Source organism: Lissotriton helveticus, chromosome 3_1, assembly GCF_964261635.1.
Source record: "Lissotriton helveticus chromosome 3_1, aLisHel1.1, whole genome shotgun sequence".
Taxonomy (NCBI): Eukaryota; Metazoa; Chordata; class Amphibia; order Caudata; family Salamandridae; genus Lissotriton; species Lissotriton helveticus.
In genome coordinates this window covers 33252778-33277644 of record NC_136061.1, presented here as the reverse complement: position 1 = coordinate 33277644, position 24867 = coordinate 33252778, and the positions used below count along the sequence as shown (strand labels likewise).

The 24867-nt window shown below is 46.0% G+C and overlaps 1 protein-coding gene across 5 annotated transcripts in view; it reads right to left on the bottom strand.

The window, feature by feature from the left end:
• Positions 1-24867, bottom strand: part of DNAJB2 (DnaJ heat shock protein family (Hsp40) member B2) — a 188946-nt gene that overhangs the window by 112604 nt on the left and 51475 nt on the right. For all 5 annotated transcript variants that reach the window (XM_078679166.1, XM_078679168.1, XM_078679169.1 and 2 more), the window contains exon 2: positions 21274-21370. In XM_078679166.1, the coding sequence (XP_078535292.1) occupies positions 21274-21370 (97 nt within the window). The remainder of the gene's footprint in view (positions 1-21273; positions 21371-24867) is intronic.

Here is a 24867-nt window from a genome sequence, read left to right as displayed (position 1 = left end):
TCCGCACTGTAACTGTAATTTATATGAGAGAACCTTGCACTGCTGCTATCCGCACTGTAACTAATTAATATGAGAAGCTTGCACTGCTGCTATCCGCACTATAACTGTAATTTATATGAGAGAAGCTTGCACTGCTGCTATCCGACTGTAACTGTAATTTATATGAGAGAAGCTTGCACTGCTGCTATCCGACTGTAACTAATTTATATGAGAGAAGCTTGCACTGCTGCTACCCTCACTAATTTATATGAGAGAAGCTTGCACTGCTGCTATTCGACTGTAACTGTAATTTATATGAGAGCAGCTTGCACTGCTATCCGACTGTAACTGTAATTTATATGAGAGAAGCTTGCACTGCTGCTACCCACACTAATTTATATGAGAGAAGCTTGCACTGCTGCTATCCGCACTGTAACTGTAATTTATATAAGAGAACCTTGCACTGCTGCTATCCGCACTGTAACTGTAATTTATATGAGAGAAGCTTGTACTGCTGCTATCCGCACTGTAACTGTAATGTGCATGAAGACGCTTGCACTGCTGCTATCCGACTGTAACTGTAATTTATATGAGAGAAGCTTGCACTACTGCTATCCGACTGTAACTGTAATTTATATGAGAGACGCTTGCACTGCTGCTATCCGACTGTAACTGTAATTTATATGAGAGAAGCTTGCACTGCTGCTATCCGACTGTAACTGTAATTTATATGAGAAGCTTGCACTGCTGCTATCCGACTGTAACTAATTTATATGAGAGAAGCTTGCACTGCTGCTATCCGACTGTAACTAATTTTTATGAGAGAAGCTTGCACTGCTGCTATCCGCACTGTAACTGTAATGTGCATGAAGAAGCTTGCACTGCTGCTATCCGACTGTAACTAATTTATATAAGAGAACCTTGCACTGCTGCTATCCGCACTGTAACTGTAATTTATATGAGAGAAGCTTGAAATGTTCCTATCCGCATTGTAACTGTAATTTATATGAGAGAAGCTTGCACTGCTGCTATCCACACTGTAACTGTAATGTGCATGAAGAAGCTTGCACTGCTGCTATCCGACTGTAACTGTAATTTATGAGAGAAGATTGCAATGCTGCTACCCGCACTAATTAATTTATATGAGAGAAGCTTGCACTGCTGCTATCCACACTGTAACTGTAAGGTATATTAGAGAACCTAGCACTGCTGCTATCCGCACTGTAACTGTAATTTATATGAGAGAACCTTGCACTGCTGCTATCCGCACTGTAACTGTAATTTATATGAGAGAACCTTGCACTGCTGCTATCCGCACTGTAACTGTAATTTATATGAGAAGCTTGCACTGCTGCTATCCGCACTGTAACTGCAATTTATATGAGAGAAGCTTGCACTGCTGCTATCCGTATTATAACTGTAATTTATAGGAGAGAAGCTTGCACTGCTGCTATCCGTACTATAACTAATTTATATGAGAGAAGCTTGCACTGCTGCTATCCGACTGTAACTGTAATTTATGAGAGAAGATTGCACTGCTGCTACCCGCACTAATTAATTTATACGAGAGAAGCTTGCACTGCTGCTATCCGCACTAATTAATTTCTATGAGAGAAGCTTGCACTGCTGCTATCCGCACTGTAACTGTAATGTATATTAGAGAACCTAGCACTGCTGCTTCTCACACTAACTGTAGTGTGCATGAAGAAGCTTGCACTGCTGCTATGCGCACTGTAACTGTAATTTATATGAGAAGCTTGCACTGCTGCTATCCGCACTGTAACTGTAATTTATATGAGAAGCTTGCACTGCTGCTATCCGCACTATAACTGTAATTTATATGAGAGAAGCTTGCACTGCTGCTATCCGACTGTAACTGTAATTTATATGAGAGAAGATTGCACTGCTGCTACCCGCACTAATTAATATGAGAGAAGCTTGCACTGCTGCTATCCGCACTAATTAATTTATATGAGAGAAGCTTGCACTGCTGCTATCCGCACTGTAACTGTAATTTATATGAGAGAAGCTTGAAATGCTCCTATCCGCATTGTAACTGTAATTTATATAAGAGAACCTTGCACTGCTGCTATCCGACTGTAACTAATTTATATGAGAGAAGCTTGCACTGCTGCTATCCGCACTGCAACTGTAATTTATAGGAGAGAAGCTTGCACTGCTGCTATCCGCACTGTAACTGTAATTTATATGAGAAGCTTGCACTGCTGCTATCCGACTGTAACTGTAATTTATATGAGAACCTTGCACTGCTGCTATCCGCACTGTAACTGTAATTAATATGAGAAGCTTGCACTGCTGCTATCCGCACTGTAACTGTAATTTATATGAGAGAACCTTGCACTGCTGCTATCCGCACTGTAACTAATTAATATGAGAAGCTTGCACTGCTGCTATCCGCACTATAACAGTAATTTATATGAGAGAAGCTTGCACTGCTGCTATCCGACTGTAACTGTAATTTATATGAGAGAAGATTGCACTGCTGCTACCCGCACTCATTAATATGAGAGAAGCTTGCACTGCTGCTATCCGCACTGTAACTGTAATGTGCATGAAGAAGCTTGCACTGCTGCTATCCGCACTGTAACTGTAATTTATATGAGAGAAGCGTGCACTGCTGCTATCCGCACTGTAACTGTAATGTGCATGAAGAAGCTTGCACTGCTGCTATCCGCACTGTAACTGTAATTTATATGAGAGAACCTTGCACTGCTGCTATCCGCACTGTAACTAATTAATATGAGAAGCTTGCACTGCTGCTATCCGCACTATAACTGTAATTTATATGAGAGAAGCTTGCACTGCTGCTATCCGACTGTAACTGTAATTTATATGAGAGAAGATTGCACTGCTGCTACCCGCACTAATTAATATGAGAGAAGCTTGCACTGCTGCTATCCGCACTAATTAATTTATATGAGAGAAGCTTGCACTGCTGCTATCCGCACTGTAACTGTAACGTATATTAGAGAACCTAGCACTGCTGCTCCTCACACTAACTGTAGTGTGCATGAAGAAGCTTGCACTGCTGCTATCCGCACTGTAACTGTAATTTATATGAGAGAAGCTTGCACTGCTGCTATCCACACTAATTTATGAGAGAACCTTCACTGCTTCTATTTGCACTGTAACTGTAATGTGCATGAAGCTTGCACTGCTGCTATCCGCACTGTAACTGTAATTTATATGAGAGAACATTGCACTGCTGCTATCTGCACTGTAACAGTAATGTGCATGAAGAAGCTTGCACTGCTGCTATCCGCACTGTAACTGTAATTTATATGAGAGAAGCGTGCACTGCTGCTATCCGAACTGTAACTGTAATGTGCATGAAGAAGCTTGCACTGCTGCTATCCGCACTGTAACTGTTATTTATATGAGAGAAGCTTGCACTGCTGCTATCCACACTGTAACTGTAATATATATGAGAGAAGCTTGCACTGCTGCTATCCGCACTGTAACTAATTTATATGAGAGAAGCTTGCACTGCTGCTATCCACACTGTAACTGTAATTTATATGAGAGAAGCTTGCACTGCTGCTATCCGCACTGTAACTGTAATTTATGAGAGAAGCTTGCACTGCTGCTATCCGCACTGTAACTGTAATTTATGAGAGAAGCTTGCACTGCTGCTATCCACACTGTAACTAACTTATATGAGAAGCTTGCACCGCTGCTATCCACACTAACTGTAATTTATATGAGAGAAGCTTGCACCGCTGCTGCCTGCACTGTAACTGTAATTTATATGAGAGAAGCTTGCACTGCTGCTATCAACACTGTAACTGTAGTGTGCATGAAGAAGCTTGCACTGCTGCTATCCGACTAACTAATTTATATGAGAGAAGCTTGCACTGCTGCTATCCGCACTGTAACTGTAATTTATATGAGAGAAGCTTGCACCGCTGCTGCCTGCACTGTAACTGTAATTTTTATGAGAGAAGTTTGCACCGCTGCTATCCACACCGTAACTGTAATTTATATGAGAGAACCTTGCACTGCTGCTATCTGCACTGTAACTGTAATGTGCATGAAGAAGCTTGCACTGCTAATATCCACACTGTAACTGTAATGTGGATGAAGAAGCTTGCACTGCTGCTATACACACTGTAACTGTAATTTATATGAGAGAAGCTTGCACTGCTACTATCAACACTGTAACTGTAATTTATATGAGAGAAGCTTGCACTGCTGCAATCCGCATTGTAACTGTTATTTATATGAGAAGCTTGCACTGCTGCTATCCGCACTGTAACTGCAATTTATATGAGAGAAGCTTGCACTACTGCTGCCTGCACTGTAACTGTAATTTATATAAGAGAACCTTGCACTGCTGCTATCCGACTGTAACTAATTTATATGAGAGAAGCTTGCACTGCTGCTATCCACACTGTAACTGTAATTTATATGAGAGAAGCTTGCACTGCTGCTATCCTCACTGTAACTGTAGTTTATGAGAGAACCTTGGACTGCTGCTATCCACACTAATTTATGACAGAACCTTCACTGCTGCTATCCACACTGTAACTGTAATGTGCATGAAGAAGCTTGCACCGCTGCTATCCGCACTGTAACTGTTATTTATATGAGAAGCTTGCACTACTGCTATCCGCACTGTAACTGTAATTTATATGCGAGAACCTTGCACCGCTGCTATCCACACTGTAACTGTTAATTATATGAGAAGCTTGCACTGCTGCTATCCGCACTGTAACTGTAATTTATATGAGAGAACCTTGCACTGCTGCTATCCACACTAATTTATATGAGAGAAGCTTGCACTGCTGCTATCCACACTAATTTATGAGAGAACCTTCACTGCTGCTATCCGCACTGTAACTGTAATTTATATGAGAGAAGCTTGCACTGCTGCTATCCGCCCTGTAATATAATTTATATGAGAAGCTTGCACTGCTGCTATCCGACTGTAACTGTAATTTATATGAGAGAAGCTTGCACCGCTGCTATCCACACTGTAGCTGTAATTTATATGAGAAGATTGCACTACTGCTGCCTGCACTGTAACTGTAATTTATATGAGCGAACCTTCACTGCTGCTATCCGCACTGTAACTGTTATTTATATGAGAAGCTTGCACTACTGCTGCCTGCAGTGTAACTAATAAGCATGAAACATTTGCACTGCTGCTATCCACACTAATTTATGAGAGAACCTTCACTGCTTCTATTTGCACTGTAACTGTAATGTGCATGAAGCTTGCACTGCTGCTATCCGCGCTGTAACTGTAATTTATATGAGAGAAGCTTGCACTGCTGCTATCCACACTGTAACTGTAATTTATATGAGAGAAGCTTGCACCGCTGCTATCCACACTGTAACTGTAATTTATATGAGAGAAGCTTGCACTGCTGCTATCCACACTGTAACTGTAATTTATATGAGAGAAGCTTGCACTGCTGCTATCCGCACTGTAACTGTAATTTATATGAGAGAAGCTTGCACCGCTGCTATCCACACTGTAACTGTAATTTATATATGAGAAGCTTGCACTGCTGCTATCCGCACTGTAACTGTTATTTATATGAGCGCACCTTCACTGCTTCTATCCGCACTGTAACTGTTATTTATATGAGAAGCTTGCACTACTGCTGCCTGCAGTGTAACTGTAATAAGCATGAAACATTTGCACTGCTGCTATCCACACTAATTTATGAGAGAACCTTCACTGCTTCTATTTGCACTGTAACTGTAATGTGCATGAAGCTTGCACTGCTGCTATCCGCACTGTAACTGTAATTTATATGAGAGAAGCTTGCACTGCTGCTATCCACACTGTAACTGTAATTTATATGAGAGAAGCTTGCACTGCTGCTATCCGCACTGTAACTGTAATTTATATGAGAGAAGCTTGCACTGCTGCTATCCGCACTGTAACTGTAATGTGTGTGAAGAAGCTTGCACTGCTGCTATCTGCACTGTATCTGTAATTTATATGAGAAGCAGCGTGCACTGCTGCTATCCGCACTGTAACTGTAATTTATATGAGAGAAGCTTGCACTGCTGCTATCCGCACTGTAACTGTAATGTGTGTGAAGAAGCTTGCACTGCTGCTATCTGCACTGTATCTGTAATTTATATGAGAGAAGCGTGCACTGCTGCTATCCGCACTGTAACTGTAATTTATATATGAGAAGCTTGCACTGCTGCTATCTGCACTGTAACGTGCATGAAGAAGCTTGCACTGCTGCTATCCGACTGTAACTGTAATTTATATGAGAGAAGCTTGCACTGCTGCTATCCGCACTAACTAATTTATATGAGAGAAGCTTGCACTGCTGCTATCCACACTGTAACTAACTTATATGAGAAGCTTGCACCGCTGCTATCCACACTGTAACTAATTTATATGAGAGAAGCTTGCACCGCTGCTGCCTGCACTGTAACTGTAATTTATATGAGAGAAGCTTGCACCGCTGCTGCCTGCACTGTAACTGTAATGTGCATGAAGAACCTTGCACTGCTGCTATCCACACTAACTGTGATTTATATGAGAGAAGCTTGCATTGCTGCTATCCGCACTGTAAATGTAACGTGCATGAAGAAGCTTGCACTGCTGCTATCCGACTGTAACTAATGTATATGAGAGAACCTCGCACTGCTGCTATCCGCACTGTAACTGTAATTTATATATGAGAAGCTTGCACTGCTGCTATCTGCACTGTAACTGTAATGTGCATGAAGAAGCTTGCACTGCTGCTATCCGACTGTAACTGTAATTAATATGAGAAGCTTGCACTGCTGCTATCCGTACTATAACTGTAATGTATATGAGAGAAGCTTGCACTGCTGCTATCCACACTGTAAATGTAACGTGCATGAAGAAGCTTGCACTGCTGCTGCTGTGGTAATTTAGCAATGATTAGGTTAAGCATTAGCAGAAGACATCTTGTCTTTAGAGACTATCTTGTCCGTTTCACGGAATCCATTTTGTATTTCTGTCCGGCATTTTGTTTGCCATGTGCTCTGTCCTACCTTCCTGTTAACTGCTCTTGAAATCTGCCTAGAGACAAGATATATTATCCTCTTCTGCTTTGCACATGCTCAGTTGAGCATGCAGCTGTCTCCAATTTGTAACTGTCAAGATGTGTCCACCAGAATTAGCTAACTGTCAGCCCTTCCCACTTGTTGCTAGCACACTCTCTGTATGACCTTATATGTATTTGAAACCAGCATTCTGTACCTTGTACCGCCTTCATTTGAGCCCCTGTGTGGGTATAAAAGGACCAAGCTCCTTCTAGTCAGTGTGCTCCCTCATACACTACCGAAGGGTGTTGTGTGAATGTAGTTCCATCTCATGAGGTTTAATAAACTCTGTATTTTCTATTCCAGTTTCTGTGCCAACTTCTTCTTATTGGTCTAAGGACTCTAAGCAGAGAAGGGCGAATCCCTTGCACTGGTAGGCCTGGCTGGGGCTTGCTTCTACAAATTGGCGCTTCCAACGTGGAGCTCTTTGGCGACTCGGATGCCCGAAGGACTGGTCAAAACGAAGGATTGGAATCTCGCTTTGGACGTGATCACTGCCGGAGGAGACCCGAGTCTTGGCATCCACAGCTTTTTCCCTTTCTTTCTGATCTGACCATCCAGGTGGCACCGGTCCTCGACTGAGATCTCTTCTGTCGAATCGCTGTGCAGTGACCGTTAGGTCGATTTGAGAACTTGGCAGTAGGAACGAAACACTTACTGTGGCATTTGTTTATGGAATTGGCCAAATAGTGAATTTTATTTATATATATATATATATATATATATATATATATATATATATATATATATATATATATATATATATATATATATATATATATATATATATATTCACTGAAAAAACCATAGGTTATAGACCATATATAGTTAGGAATTAGCATTTAAAAAACCTTATTTTACTCACACAAAACCATTGAAATTCCATATATAGTTAGTTGCACTAACTATATATTGCGCACCCGCAATCCACTGCTGATGATGTCACATATTACATCATTCATGACATGGTCAGTGACATCACTGATGACATCACTGATGACATCTCAAATGACATCACTGATGACATCACTGATGACAACATCCAGTGACTATGTTTCTGTAAAGTTAAAATATGTCTTACATATTGAAGAATGAGTGGATGTATAAGTGTCTGGACGAAGGATTTAGTAGGTGCATGACTGAATGTATGAGTGAGTGATTAAATGTGTCTCACTGAGTGCATGGGTTAGTGACTAAACTGTCTTAATTTGTGCATCATTATGTCTGTTGTTCTGTAAACTGCTGCATGTGTTGATCAGTAGCTATATGAGTAACTATATGGGTTATTGATTGATTGCCCAAGTATTTGCATGGGAGACTGAGTGTGTGTGTGGCTGGATGGGAGGTGTGTGACTCTGTACAGATCAATGTGTACTTGTATCAATGATTGTATAAGAGAGTAAGTATGTGTTAGTATATGGTTGAAAACGTAAGGTGCTCTATGTTTAACTGTATAGAGTAGAAAATGGAAGTGTGATTGATTCTTTACAGGACTGACTAGGTGTGTGAGTAACTCCATGGATGAGTGGCAGAGTGTGAGTGTCTGTATAGGTGTATGAGTGCATATGATTGTGTTGTAAACATGAGTGATTGTATGTATGAATGATTGTATGGGTGAATGAGTGAATGTGTGTGTAGACGTAGGAATCAGTGAGTACGTATGTAGTAACTAGTATTGGTGTGTCAATGGTTTCAAAAATTATACTCTGTTTTTAACACTGGGTGAAACAGAGGTTATATTAAAATGTGAGGAGATGCATTGTATTGTCACATGAATGATATCATCAGTGATGTGATCATTGATGTCAAGTGAGATGTCATCAGTGATGTCATTTGAGATGTCATCAGTGATGTCATCAGTGATGTCACTGACCATGTCATGAATGATGTAATATGTGACATCATCAGCAGTGGATTGCGGGTGCGCAATATATAGTTAGTGCAACTAACTATATATGGAATTTCAATGGTTTTGTGTGAGTAAAATAAGGTTTTTTAAATGCTAATTCCTAACTATATATGGTCTATAACCTATGGTTTTTTCAGTGAATTTTCAAGGTTTTGTAAATGCTAATTCCTAACTATATATGGTCTATAACCTATGGTTTTTTCAGTGAATTTCAATGGTTTTTTAATAGCAAATATCATAAGCTGTCGAATGTCAAGTACGTGGTAAGAATTTTTTTTTTCGTGTTTATGCACACTGATCTGCTTTGATTGCTGCCCCCCACCCCTCATTTCTATTAGGAGTACTCTCTCTTTGCAGATAGTGAAGGGTAGTTAACGCAGCCCTTTCCCCCTTTGTAATCCGTCGTGCCTGCTTCTCTCTCCATTTGATTGATTGTTCTCTTTGGTTCATTCTCTATTTACAAACAAGCACAGAGTCGCAATACTCTGTTTAGTCTTTGCAGATAGCGAAAAATCGTGTAAAAAAACAAAAGGAATCGAGCAAAATCAGTAGGCCACTAATGGGATCTCTTTTGACCTCGCTAAAATAGAAACATTAGGAACAACCTGTTGAAAATAGCAATGCGTATGTATATAAGCGGCGTTCATTTGTGTTCACAGTACCCCTTGTTGATTGTTTCAATCGAGCATTGAATTGTTCGAAGTTAATTCTCTTAACGATCTTCTCTACCTGCAAACGAGGAAGAATAGGAATATTCTATCTCCCTTTGCAGATAGTGAAGGGTAGGTAACGCAAGCCTTTAACACGTCGTACCTATTTCATTCCTCATTGATTGATTGATTGTCCGAACATTGACTGTTTGGGAATTAGTTCTTTTTGGAGGTATTCCCTGTTTGCAAATAAACGTAGGAAAATCTTTGCAAGTAGTGAAAGGGTACGTAATGCGGACCGTTCTCCCCCGTTGTAATCTGTCATGCCTATCTACTCCCCACTGATTGATGCACCTTTTTCACCCGGACCATTTACTAGAGATACGTCATCTGGCCCGACCAGAGAGCACCCCTAGTGAAAAGGACATATGCAATAATAACGAAGTGATCACTGTATCCTGTTAACAGAAACTTTACCATGAAACAACCTGGAAAGAAAAAAATAGGAAAACGAAAATCAGTAGGCCACTGATGAACATGAACTTTTATTAAACAACGAACAAAGAAACGATAACATAACGTAATGATAAAACCTATTAATGTCCTAGAAACAAGAAAACGTTAAAATATGCCAGTGGTGAGAGACCAGAAAAACAGTAAGAGAAACCAAATCACCCCTCGCTGTCCCACCGCCTGCCACGCCAAAAAAAATCGATAGACTAGGGAAAATGCAAGTCAGTAGAACATCCACCCCCACTCTGGAAACTTCCAAGGTGGGGCAGGGTTCCGGCTACGCCCAGCCGGGAGCAGCCCATATAAGGCAGGTCCTGCTGCCACGCCTCGGCCAGGAGATCCTAACGTAGGGTGTAGCCGGAGGAGAGGCCGAGACCAGCGGGACCCGGCCAGGGGATTGCCTTTACAACGCTGAACAGTTGCAGGGGGGGGGAATGTCTCCTCGACCCTCCCCTCTCTCTCCCAGTCCGGCCGCGGTGGCCCTTGAGAGTTGCAGGTAGTCCCGCCACATGCTCTTCCGGTCCGACCACCAACGGTCGGGGGGCCGAGGCCGACGGGATCCGGCTGCAGCCGATAAACCAAGAAACCCGTTCATGGGGCCAGAGCCAGGGGCGTCCGGCCGACATCCACCGGAAGCCCGGCCCGAAGACGGACGGGACACTTCTTTCTTTTATAATGGCTGCGACAACACTGGAGGGGGATGTCTTGCACATGCCTCCGACCCCCCCCTCGTCCTCATCGCCTGGTCCGGCCATAACAAATCTCAAGCGAGACGCCGTGGGGTGCACTGGGAGGGAGAGACGGTGCGAACAGGCCTCTCCCGCCTCCCCAGGTGGAGGCTTCCCAGCTGCACCCTCAGCGCTCCAGGCGGTGGCATCCTAACAACTACAGTGCTGCACAGTTTCGGAACGACCTAGATAACGGTTCTTCCACTGTGGCCATGCTGCAACGTCTCGCCCGGCAGGGTGGAGCCCGTCCGCTCATGTGACCCCGCGATCGCCGGTAGCTGCCGAACTCTCAAAATGGCGGTCGACCTGGCAAGAGCGGGCCCAACATAAAGAAATGGCCCGGTCACTGGTTGACTCCACCACCGTAGTCCTCCACGACCTTGAAGATTCTAGAGGAGCCGCGGGAGTCTCCGACCCCCGATGGGGAATGACTGCCATGATCGCCCGTGGAGTGACGAAACTGTATCCGCGGGACGTCGGCGCTCCCATGCTGGCGCCAGCCTCACTTTGAATTACTACAATCCTGCAGACCTTACTTCCGGTGAAAGCACAGTGTGACCCGGTAGGAAAAATTATTGCACCCCCTCCCCTTTTTGACTGATAGTTCAAACCACCGATCCTTTCCTTTGCCCTTTTAACGGAACTTTGGACTGCCTCCCCCTCTTTTACATTTTCTAGAGAAAACAAAACATTAACCACTACATTAGCATAGCAGTTGACACCAGAACTGTTTTCAAATTGAAAACCAACAACATCTTCAACAGAATCCTTTTTGTTTCTGCTGTGACCCTGCTACAGCACAGGCATTGTCCCCAGCAGTAATTCTGCAATGCCGGTAAGAATAGCTGTGGTGCCTACTGGACTCACTCACCCCCGCGGCGCCCCACGCCGTTTTTTGCTGGGCGGCAACTTACTAGACATCAGTTTCGTGCCATCTAGATTTCAGCGCGTTCTGCTGCCTTGGAACTATTCGCACAACAGACCGCTACTGACAAGAATATTTCATTATTGGTGCTGTCAATTTCAATAAATCTATTGGATAATTAAAAAGAAATTGCCACGGTCTCTTCGTTGTTTAAATGTTTTTACTGTTTTTGTTTTGTTGTATATATTTATATGTTATTAAAGTTTTATATTCCTACTACTTTGTTGGAGTGCTATATATTTTTAATGTGACACATAATTGTAAAAACTTTGATGTACAAAGAGTCATTCCTGGAATCTTCCGCTTCAGGCTCGGTCCCCTCCCCAATCACAATACAGGATGGTTTTCAGATAGTAGGAACGCGTGTGCTGTGACGGATCACATCGGGTGTGGGCCTTGATCTACTATAACTCCTTTGAAGAGGGGTGATTCTTTACAGCTGGGGCCATAAACTACATCTGCAGGGCTAGCTGATAGCCTAGGACCGGCCTGGACATTCGGACACAGAGGAAGAGGAGTGTCAGAGGGTGCGGTAGTGAATAGGGCGAAAGGGAGGTGTCGGGCGGGCACAGAGTGTGATTCTCAGGGAAGAGCAGCGCAGATGGGGGAAGGTTTATTGCCCATGCATAAGACAGAGAGCGGTGGTGACCAGTGCCTGGGGGAGATGCTTACGAGGGTGAGGAGCCATGCTACGAATCGACAGCGTGCAGAGAGTGGGTCTGGTCAAGACATCTAAAATGGCTGCCGTGCACGACAAAAGTGTGGCATTTCAAAAAAGGCAAGATGGCGCAGACAATGTTTTTCAACACTTCCTCATTTCCTTCGAATCGAACGTTAACAGACGTTGGGGCATATTACCAAAGTTAAGCGATATTTATCGCTAACGATGCTTACCAACCAATTTTTTACCACTAAGCATCGTCAGAAATTATCGAAGATAAACCTTACTATTATCAAGGTTTATCGCAAATGCGATAATAAACGGCCGCAATGCATGAATATCGCTAAAAACTCAGCGATATTCATGCATTACCGAGCTAATACTCTTAGCCATGTTATCCACCTCCCATTGGATAACATGGCTAAGAACTGCTCAGGGCAGGTGTTACTTTTTGGAGATATTCGCGCTTACCGCGAATATCTCCAAAAGTTGGTAATAGGAGATAGATATCTTGCATGTTGTAATGCAAGTTATTGTGGTATATGGAACTCATACCATAATCTCTCAGGAAAGCAGAAACTGATCCTTTTGGGACCGCCTAAAAAGGCCTAGGGGGTGAGGAGTACTCTACTTTGCCCCCTTTTCACGTTCCAAACTATTTTATTTTACTCTCTTCTGTAATTACACAAAATACCAGCGATAAGATGCATCGGAGACACACAGTGAGAGAAAGGAGGCCGGAGATGAAGAAGACATGTCAAATACACATTGGAGATAATATAGTGGCAGAAGGGAAGTAAATATGAGTAAACTTACCATGTAACATAAAAATGTTGCACTCTATACTATAAGTCTCATTTTATACTACAATCACTTCGCTACAACCTCATAAATTAAAAATAAAAATGAATAATGTCTCAAACAATTTTTGATTTCTAAATATAAATTTATTCTTCAGAATTTTCTAAATTTGAAAGAACTAGTAACATGTCCTCATCAGTAATTTCCTCTTCAATCATCTCATCTGGAATCTCCTCATTAAAAGTCTGCAATGATGATTCTTGTAACTCTATGGTCTCCAAACACTCGATAAATTCGCCATCAAGAGATTGATCAAAAAAATCATTCAAGTCATCTCCTCCTTCTGACAATATTTCATTATTGGTGCTGTCAATTTCAATCAATGTAGTGGAATCATTCAAGTCATCTCCTCGTGACAATATTTCATTATTGGTGCTCTCAATTTCAATCAATGTAGTGGAATCATTCAAGTCATCTCCTCCTTGTGACAATATTTCATTATTGGTGCTGTCCATTTCAATCAATCTAATGGAATCATACAAGCCATCTCCTCCTTGTGACAATATTTCATTATTGGTGCTCTCAATTTCAATCAATGTAGTGGAATCATTCAAGTCATCTCCTTGTGACAATATTTCATTCTTGGTGCTGTCCATTTCAATCAATCTAATGGAATCATACAAGTCATGTCCTCCTTGTGACAATATTTCATTATTGGTGCTCTCAATTTCAATCAATGTGTTGGACAATTCAAAAGAAATTGCCACGGTCTCTTCATTGTGAGCCATTTTATTTTGAAATTGCTTGCTGTAAATTGCAGAAAAAAATAATCACTTTCATTTATCGTCTTTAGTAATACATAATATAAAACTAACTTTATCAAGTATTTAGTATAACAGAAGGACTGCAAATAAATAACAGAAAACATTTTTCAAATTATCTTCAAGTGTACAACATAGTTCCCCATACAAATTAACAACTCACCTTTTTAAAAGTAGCAGAAGTGTTAGTACTGTGTAAATCAAACACCAGAAATTCACCACCAAAAATTCCTCACAAATGTACCTCAGACAGTAGTATCACAAAATGGCTGTGGTTTCCTCTCATTTGACATATATACATAACCAATTAACTTTCATCACACACAAATACAAAACCAAAGTAACATTTTAATTGGTTCTAAATTTCAACACTTTCAAATGTGTTTTCCCCATGCAATTTTCCATAGGACATTTACATACGTCTACAGCCTGAATGGCTGAACGGAATTACACCAAACTTGGCAAAATGGTACATCAAACCTAAGAGGTCAGGAAGGATCTACTATGCCCCCTTATGGTCATTTCCCCCTTCGCTTTGGCCTCCTCTTGTCTCTCAATCCTACCGAGGGACAAGATGGCGGCCGCTACGGACTGTTTGGAATGTTGACAGACGCCGGAGAACCAATCAGCTTCGCAAAGCTCCGTAACGCGAAAAGTACGCGAAGCGGAGCGCTGTTACAGATATATATCTTTTTTTCAACGTTAATTTCTCAAAATCCACTGGAGCACATATATTGAGACCTAGCAAAGGCACATCGGGCTACCAGTCCCTAATATTTTGCCAAGTTTCGTGCAAATCCATTCAGCCGTTCGATTATTATTATTTTGTTTTTTTTTTGCCCCGCGGGGCCCTTTTAAAACCTCCACATCAAACCTAGGGGGTCAGCGAGGATCTACTATGCCCCCTTATAGTTATTTCCCCCTTTGTTTTGACCTCCTCTTGTCTCTCGATCCTACCGAGAGACAAGATGGCGGCCGCTACGGACTGTTTGGAATGTTGACAGACGCCGGAGAACCAATCAGCTTCGCTTCACAAAGCTCCGTTGCGCGAAAAGTCCGCGAACCAGAGCGCTAACCGGTCCGCTGTTACAGATATATATCTTTTTTTAAACGTTAATTTCTCAAAATCCACTGGAGCACATATATTGAGACCTACAAAAGGCACATCGGGCTACCAGTCCCTACAATTTTGCCAAGTTTCGTGCAAATCCATTCAGCCGTTCGGGCTAAAAGTGAGGCCAACCGCCCTATGGAAAACTCAATGTTAAAAACACGTTTTGGGACCCCCCTTTTTTCTCGGCCCCCACTGGACGAACCCCCCCCCAAATTTTCAAGGGCTGCTCAGAAACAAAATGTGCCATTTTCCTGAAAATTTCAGCCGATTCCGTCCACAAACGCCAAAGTTATTAGACATAGAATTTTCAAAAAACCCATAGAGAAAAAATCCTAACTATATATACCTACTGGCGACCGCCAGTAGGTAATATATATATATATACATATATATATATATATATATATATATATATATATATATATATATATATATATATATATATATATATATATATATATATATATATATACACACGGGTAGCAGCAGTGCTAGCTTCTCTAATATACATTACAGTTATATATATATATATATATATTCCTCTCAAACGCCTGAAGCTTCTGGGAGGCACACGACAGTTCTCCACCTTCCAGGCTTTTCAGTTCTGCGCATTTTCCATCTTGCAATTGGGTTCTTGCCCGACGCGTTTCAGGGAATTCCTCCCATCTTCAGGGGCTGCCGACTGGAAACACACGTTTTAGGCACCCTTTGTTTCGCCGGATTTATGTTGTACAAATCACCTGGTAGGCGTGGCCTCGTTTGCCAAGTCATGCCTGTCATTTGTGGGATTTGTAGTCCGTAACGGTGCCTAATTGTTTGTTAAGCCTTTAAGTAAGGACGAGTGTTAAAAGTCATTTAAGGCAATTACATTTACCTATTGTAGGTTTGCATTTGTGGTACTGTGCGCTGTTTGTTCAGAAGGAGTTCTGTGCACACCCCCAACCAGTTTGAAGGTGCTGGCCTCACGTAGCTGCGAAGGTTCATATTTCCAGCCCGTGATGGTGCTCTAAAACGTGTGTTTCCAGTCGGCAGCCCCTGAAGATGGGAGGAATTCCCTGAAACGCGTCGGGCAAGAACCCAATTGCAAGATGGAAAATGCGCAGAACTGAAAAGCCTGGAAGGTGGAGAACTGTCGTGTGCCTCCCAGAAGCTTCAGGCGTTTGAGAGGAATATTGCACACGGCTGCCTGTGCCGTGGGGAGAGCACCATCACGGGCTGGAAATATGAACCTTCGCAGCTACGTGAGGCCAGCACCTTCAAACTGGTTGGGGGTGTGCACAGAACTCCTTCTGAACAAACAGCGCACAGTACCACAAATGCAAACCTACAATAGGTAAATGTAATTGCCTTAAATGACTTTTAACACTCGTCCTTACTTAAAGGCTTAACAAACAATTAGGCACCGTTACGGACTACAAATCCCACAAATGACAGGCATGACTTGGCAAACGAGGCCACGCCTACCAGGTGATTTGTACAACATAAATCCGGCGAAACAAAGGGTGCCTAAAACGTGTGTTTCCAGTCGGCAGCCCCTGAAGATGGGAGGAATTCCCTGAAACGCGTCGGGCAAGAACCCAATTGCAAGATGGAAAATGCGCAGAACTGAAAAGCCTGGAAGGTGGAGAACTGTCGTGTGCCTCCCAGAAGCTTCAGGCGTTTGAGAGGAATATATATATATATATATATATATATATATATATATATATATATATACACACACACATATAGGCAGGTAATGAGATTTTTCTCTATTCAAGATTATTTGAACGGCGCAACGTACGAAGAGTACCTTAAGCGCTACTTTTTGGTTATAATACTGCATATTTTGCATTATTTTTGACATGCCTGTTTCCAGCACACTTCGTAGGATGTGTTGCTTTTGTAGTTGTACCACATTGAAACTTGACAAAAGCACAACCGGCCCCCCCGGAGGGGACGCATAATAGGGACATGTATATTAAGTATGGTATTTCATCTATAATGTACAGCACATTGTGGAATAAATACACCCGTAAGGATCCTGAGTTGCGTTGGCCTATGCATGGGTCATTTGATTTGCAAAAGATTCAGCATGTGCAGCAACGGATGTAAACATCCAACAGCTTCAGAGAAGCAGCAGCGTGGGAAGCAGTTGGAGCAGCAGCTTGCAGACATCAAGCTCAATCAAGGGAATACTCATTTTCTCCTACCCGGATACTTCAATTTAAAGCTGCTACAGAATCCCTACCGAAGTAGGGCAGAAAAACCAGCAGACACCCTGTGGTGGATTGCATCGCAGGCCCCAAGTGCTCGAAGAGCAGGGTCCTTGGGTCCACTCTGCTGGCAGCCTTAGGGGCCTTGTCACTGCAAGCACTGGGTGGGCGTTTCCCTGAAGACCGCCCCACCCATTACTGCACGAAAAGGTCAGCAGTGCTAGATTGTACATTCAACTCAGTCGCCCTTTTCAGCACTAACATGACACATTCCACTCAGACGCGCTGTGAAAGTGACCACATGCTTCAGGTTTGGGCTATAACAACCGCCATCAATGCCCACACCATGGTAAGAGGGTCAAATGGAACTCAGAGGTTGCCATAAAGCACAATTCCCTCACCAGGGCTGGCCCTCGATCTATACAATTAGTGCCTGGGCATCACTAGGACAAAGGTTACTCTGTGCCCTGGCCAGCAGGCAACAGGGCACTCGATCCAGAAAGATCACGGCTTCTAAACCTGGTACAGAAAAACCGTAAGGATGCTGAAAAGATCACTGAGCAAAAGAGGCACGGTCATAAAACACAATCAAATTCCACCTTGCATACCGAGGTCGAAACTTTGCGCAGCCAGGACAAAAATCAAATCTGGCAAGCTAAACAAAAATATGAGGAATCACTCCAAACTGAACTGTCCCTGGCATGCCGAGACCAAAACACAAAATGTTTCTGGATAATAGTAAATTGGCTAAATAGGAGCTCAGGACCAACCTTGATAAATTGAAACAATATCACCGCAGCGAATTGGACAAAATATGGCACTACTCTGAACGAAGCCAAATCAAAATGCCCGACCAACACTTGGCCCCCAGCAAACCAAAGTTTGCACAACAGAAATCAGTGCCAATGGATGCAAAACTTTGCCAGTATGCGACAACTTTCAATGCTTCTAGAATAGCAATATTAATCCGGAAAAGCAGAGCCGACAGAGGCCCAGGTCCCAACAGCATCAGTTTACTAACAGGATACCAATTACTGGTCTGGAGCGCTTGAAAATGTGTTCAGTAGCTGCATAATCAGTTAATCCGTTCCAACTTCCTGGCGCTTGAGAGGAGGCTGGAGGTTTGTCTCATAGAATCGAGACAAGTCTATGGATACCCAGATTTCCAGATATTTGAACCCCGCCACGGCCTCCGTCAGTTGACAATCCCGGGGAAGTCGGGGCTTTTGTCCTTGGAGCACGTAGAGCACAGATTTGGACCAGTTGATCCTGTAACCTGCGAATCTACCAAAGATGTGAAATATGTCCATCACCGCAGTAAGCAATTTCGTCGGGGAGGTAAGATAAAGCAGGATGTCATCCGCATACAAGGATATACGGTCCTCCCAGCCACGAGTCCATCGCAGGCCCCTGATAGTCGGGTCCAAACGGATCCACGCCTTCAGGGGCTTAAAGTCCAAAGCAAAGAGCAGCGGTGATAGGGGATATCCCTGCCTGGTGCCCCTTCCCAAAGGAAAAGCAGGGGACTTACGATTGACGACCACCTGCACCAATGGTTGGCAATACAGAAGGCGCACGCAATTAATACATTCTGAACCAAAGCCTAGTTTATGGAGCACCGCAAACATGTAGGGCCATTCTATGGTATAGAAGGCCGATTCAGCATCAAGGGATACCACCACAGCATCCTCTCTGATAGTATCCTCTCTACAAATTACACGATGTAGTCGGCAGAGATTAAGAGATGTGTTGCTTGCCGGCATAAACCGGGACTGATCAGGGTGGATCAGGGTGGGAAGAACCTGCAACAGACGAGTGGCGAGGACTTTAGCAAGGATTTTAGTCCTACAATTTAGCAACGAGATAGGTCTATACGAAGAACACTGATCTGCAGGTTTGCCAGATTTGTGGATGACGATGACTGTGGCCTGTCTATGGTCTTCAGTAAGGATTCCAATCTCTTTACTCTACTGAAACATATCAGTGAGATAAGGGGCATTGGTATTCGCCGTCAGCTTAAATAATTCTATGGGGATCCCGTTTAGACCCGATGCTTTCCCTCCCCGCAAGTCATGGATGGTCTTCTTCACTTCGGATATAGTTTGGTCACGCGCCAGATCAGAGCTGTCCTCCGTAGTAAGGGTCGGCATGTCAATATCGCTGAGTAGAGATAAAGCATCCTCCTCCGAGTAGATCGTGCCGGAAGTATATAAGGAGCGGTAGTGTTACCCAAATGCATCCCCAATGTCATGCGGCGCGGTAATTCGCGAATGCTGGTTGGTGCCAATCTCCACCACCACTCGCCTCGCCCCCCTCTCTACGATCCAACCATGCCAGCAGTTTGCCTGCCTCATCGCCTACATCATAGATCCTGCTGAGAGTCGCCCTGTATTGTGCCCTAGCCACGTCAGTGGCCGGGACAGAAAATTCTTTCACCTCAGTTCGGAGCTTATGACGCGATTCTCCCAAATCCGGCCTTTGAACATCGCATTCCAAAGCCAGGACCTCCCCCTCTAAGCGCACCATGTCCGCAGCTTTTTCCTTGCGCTGCTCATCAATCTGTCCCAACGCTAACCCCGGAACAACGGTTTTGTAGGCTTCTCAAAGGGAATCGGACAAGCTGACGGAACCCTGTTTCGTCTGATAATAGAGGTCAGTTTCGCCCAATACTTTGTCCCTAACTGAGGGAATAATGAGATACCAGGGGTTAAGCGGTGCCACTTGGCCAACCGTGGGTTCCCCACTTCCACCCTGCACAGCACAGGCGGCTGATCCGAAATTTCCCTAGCCAAATGCGGAATCTCTTTGACAATATGGATCCGATTCATAAATTTGAGTACATAGTCGATTCGTGACATTGCTACCATGGGGCTGAGAGATGCATGTACTGAAGCTTGCTGGGATGTAAGTACCGTCAGGCATCCACCAGGCCCATACCCCCAGAAAACTATGTATGCTTTTGCGTGACGTCGGCAGGTCTTTCTGGGGCCAGCAATCCAGGGAATCAGAAGCAATAGAGTTAAAATCTTGATCACAGGTTTCAATTATTGCACTACCAACACAAAAACTTGCAAAGAAAATACAAATAACTGGCTAACTCATATGGTTCCATTTCTAAAGATAATATTCTTTGTTTATTAATGATGTACTTAAATTGCATGGCTGCACTTTGAAAAGCATAATGACTATTGTGACAGGTTTACCCCAAGTTGAGGTTCAATTTGATCACTGAGAGAGAACACAATCTGCTCTATATGGTATTACTCATTCTTTTACACCATACGACTCTTATCAAAATGTGCTCTAAAATATTTTGGTTACATGAATTGAATAAACCTGTATGATCAACGAGCTGGAATTTCGTGGATTAATTTTTAGCATAAAGGTAAAATTATGTATTGATCCTTCTTTTAATCTTTTTATGGCACTTGGCACTTTAATGGACTTGATTGTCTAAATAAAGTATTTTTGATTGATTGGCTTTTGTGCATTATGAAGCTTGCACGCACCCCTGCTACCCCTACTGTAACTGGTAATGCATGGAGAAGCTTGCACTGCTGCTTGGTTCTCCCGGTACCATCAAATCTGCTTGGCATGATATTTTTCCAAAAAGAATCACAATATCCCCAAAATGAGCAACAAAACGAGGAAGTGTGAGGAAAAATGCAACAAAAAAGAGAATACGCTGGGAGAAGGGAAACAAGGGAAGGGATTTAAGTCAAAAATGCTTGTGGACAGAATGTAAACGATGACCTTCTAATGTGGGCCGAGAGTCCAGGTATTGAACACTCAGCCGAGGGGACTCGTGTATTAGGACAGGAGAAGCCAAGTTAGCATTGAACGAAGAGCAGCATAATGCTTGGATGAAAAGAGCACGAGGTCAGGCTTATGGAGAGAAAAAGAAATACTCACGCTCGCTTGATATCGTCCTGGGAAGCGTTCCTCGATACATTGAGGATGTCGTAGTAATCCACCATGGCGCTCGGTGATGGCGGCTGCCGCCGCGGATCTAGAGGGAGAACAAAGAACATGAGAGACAAGATCAGCGAACTTCTGTGAGTACAGGCCTGAGGTTGGAAGACAGGAGCTTCGCCCTCAGAAATCCCTCCCTAAGAACAGGCCTGAGGTTGGGTGAAGGGACCTTCGCCCTCAGAATCCCTCCCTAAGAACAGGCCTGACTGCAGTGGCCTTGGAGTTCAGGAGAAGGGAGCAGTTACCAAGTACTATGGGTCTATGGTACATGAACCTTTGAGAACATGTCAGGAGACCCTTGGGAGAATGGGTCCGGCGTGGAGCTTCAGTGCTGGGCGCTTGGAGCTGAGATAAACAGTCACCAGGAAAATGGATTTGGGGTGCATGAACCAAAGAGTTGGGGCTCAAAGTGCTAGGGTCATCGTCAGCATTCCAAAGAAGGAATTGGTCTTGGAGCAGGAAGCTTGAGGTTAAGGTGCAGGGGTGTTGGAGTGGAGCTTAGAAGCTGATGGGTAAAATGGGTCTGGAGGTCAAGAACCAGCCTGACAAGGGCGACCAGATCTGGTCTCCAGAGAAACTGCATCTGGGCAGCAGGGGTTTGGGTGCAGGTACCTTGGGCGCGGAGGAGGTGATCGCGGGGAGCAGAGGAGGTGATCGCGGGGAGCAGAGGAGGTGATCGCGGGGAGCAGAGGAGGTGATCGCGGGGAGCAGAGGAGGTGATCGCGGGGAGCAGAGGAGGTGATCGCGGGGAGCAGAGGAGGTGATCGCGGGGAGCAGAGGAGGTGATCGCGGGGAGCAGAGGAGGTGATCGCGGGGAGCAGAGGAGGTGATCGCGGGGAGCAGAGGAGGTGATCGCGGGGAGCAGAGGAGGTGATCGCGGGGAGCAGAGGAGGTGATCGCGGGGAGCAGAGGAGGTGATCGCGGGGAGCAGAGGAGGTGATCGCGGGGAGCAGAGGAGGTGATCGCGGGGAGCAGAGGAGGTGATCGCGGGGAGCAGAGGAGGTGATCGCGGGGAGCAGAGGAGGTGATCGCGGGGAGCAGAGGAGGTGATCGCGGGGAGCAGAGGAGGTGATCGCGGGGAGCAGAGGAGGTGATCGCGGGGAGCAGAGGAGGTGATCGCGGGGAGCAGAGGAGGTGATCGCGGGGAGCAGAGGAGGTGATCGCGGGGAGCAGAGGAGGTGATCGCGGGGAGCAGAGGAGGTGATCGCGGGGAGCAGAGGAGGTGATCGCGGGGAGCAGAGGAGGTGATCGCGGGGAGCAGAGGAGGTGATCGCGGGGAGCAGAGGAGGTGATCGCGGGGAGCAGAGGAGGTGATCGCGGGGAGCAGAGGAGGTGATCGCGGGGAGCAGAGGAGGTGATCGCGGGGAGCAGAGGAGGTGATCGCGGGGAGCAGAGGAGGTGATCGCGGGGAGCAGAGGAGGTGATCGCGGGGAGCAGAGGAGGTGATCGCGGGGAGCAGAGGAGGTGATCGCGGGGAGCAGAGGAGGTGATCGCGGGGAGCAGAGGAGGTGATCGCGGGGAGCAGAGGAGGTGATCGCGGGGAGCAGAGGAGGTGATCGCGGAGAGCAGAGGAGGTGATCGCGGAGAGCAGAGGAGGTGATGGCGGGACTTGAGGAGGTGATGGCGGGACTTGAGGAGGTGATGGCGGGACTTGAGGAGGTGATGGCGGGACTTGAGGAGGTGATGGCGGGACTTGAGGAGGTGATGGCGGGACTTGAGGAGGTGATGGCGGGACTTGAGGAGGTGATGGCGGGACTTGAGGAGGTGATGGCGGGACTTGAGGAGGTGATGGCGGGACTTGAGGAGGTGATGGCGGGACTTGAGGAGGTGATGGCGGGACTTGAGGAGGTGATGGCGGGACTTGAGGAGGTGATGGCGGGACTTGAGGAGGTGATGGCGGGACTTGAGGAGGTGATGGCGGGACTTGAGGAGGTGATGGCGGGACTTGAGGAGGTGATGGCGGGACTTGAGGAGGTGATGGCGGGACTTGAGGAGGTGATGGCGGGACTTGAGGAGGTGATGGCGGGACTTGAGGAGGTGATGGCGGGACTTGAGGAGGTGATGGCGGGACTTGAGGAGGTGATGGCGGGACTTGAGGAGGTGATGGCGGGACTTGAGGAGGTCGCGTGGAGGAGGCGATCGCAGGGCGTGGAGGAGGCGATCGGGGGGCGTGGAGGAGGCGATCGGGGGGCGTGGAGGAGGCGATCGGGGGGCGTGGAGGAGGCGATCGGGGGGCGTGGAGGAGGCGATCGGGGGGCGTGGAGGAGGCGATAGGGGGGCGTGGAGGAGGCGATCGGGGGGCGTGGAGGAGGCGATCGGGGGGCGTGGAGGAGGCGATCGGGGGGCGTGGAGGAGGCGATCGGGGGGCGTGGAGGAGGCGATCGGGGGGCGTGGAGGAGGCGATCGCGGGGCGTGGAGGAGGCGATCGCGGGGCGTGGAGGAGGCGATCGCGGGGCGTGGAGGAGGCGATGGCGGGGCGTGGAGGAGGCGATGGCGGGGCGTGGAGGAGGCGATGGCGGGGCGTGGGCGAGGCGATGGCGGGGCGTGGGCGAGGCGATGGCGGGGCGTGGGTGAGGCGATGGCGGGGCGTGGAGGAGGCGATGGCGGGGCGTGGAGGAGGCGATGGCGGGGCGTGGAGGAGGCGATGGCGGGGCGTGGAGGAGGCGATGGCGGGGCGTGGAGGAGGCGATGGCGGGGCGTGGAGGAGGCGATGGCGGGGCGTGGAGGAGGCGATGGCGGGGCGTGGAGGAGGCGATGGCGGGGCGTGGAGGAGGCGATGGCGGGGCGTGGAGGAGGCGATGGCGGGGCGTGGAGGAGGCGATGGCGGGGCGTGGAGGAGGCGATGGCGGGGCGTGGAGGAGGCGATGGCGGGGCGTGGAGGAGGCGATGGCGGGGCGTGGAGGAGGCGATGGCGGGGCGTGGAGGAGGCGATGGCGGGGCGTGGAGGAGGCGATGGCGGGGCGTGGAGGAGGTGATCGCGGAGCGTGGAGGAGGTGATCGCGGGGCGTGGAGGAGGTGATCGCAGGGAGTGGAGGAGGTGATCGCAGGGAGTGGAGGAGGTGATTGCCTTGGATGAGAGACAAGAGAGGAGACAACAAGACAATGATTGTACCATTCTACGTGGTGATTGATCCGTGTAACAAACGCCTTAATTTAGTGACTGTGGAACTGTGAGCACGTGCCCGACACACGAGGGATAAACATGAAGACAGGACTGACTACTATTAGCAATTTGGAGTAAATACACACAACTGCACGATCACTGCAGCATTAGCACTTTAAATATAAAAAAGCTACAATAAAAGAAACAATTGGGTCAATAACCAACACCTGCTCTCTTTAAAATAGGAAAGAAACACTGTCAAAGCACTGCTCACTTATGTTCATGAGAAGGAAAAGTCACAGCATGAGACTGAAAATGTAATTATGAAATATGCCAAACTGCAATGCGGGCAGAATCCTTCAGACGGTGGTGACTCTGAGTGAATCTTTCGTACTCTGTGTTAAGAGCTTGGGCAGATTGTATGTTCATGC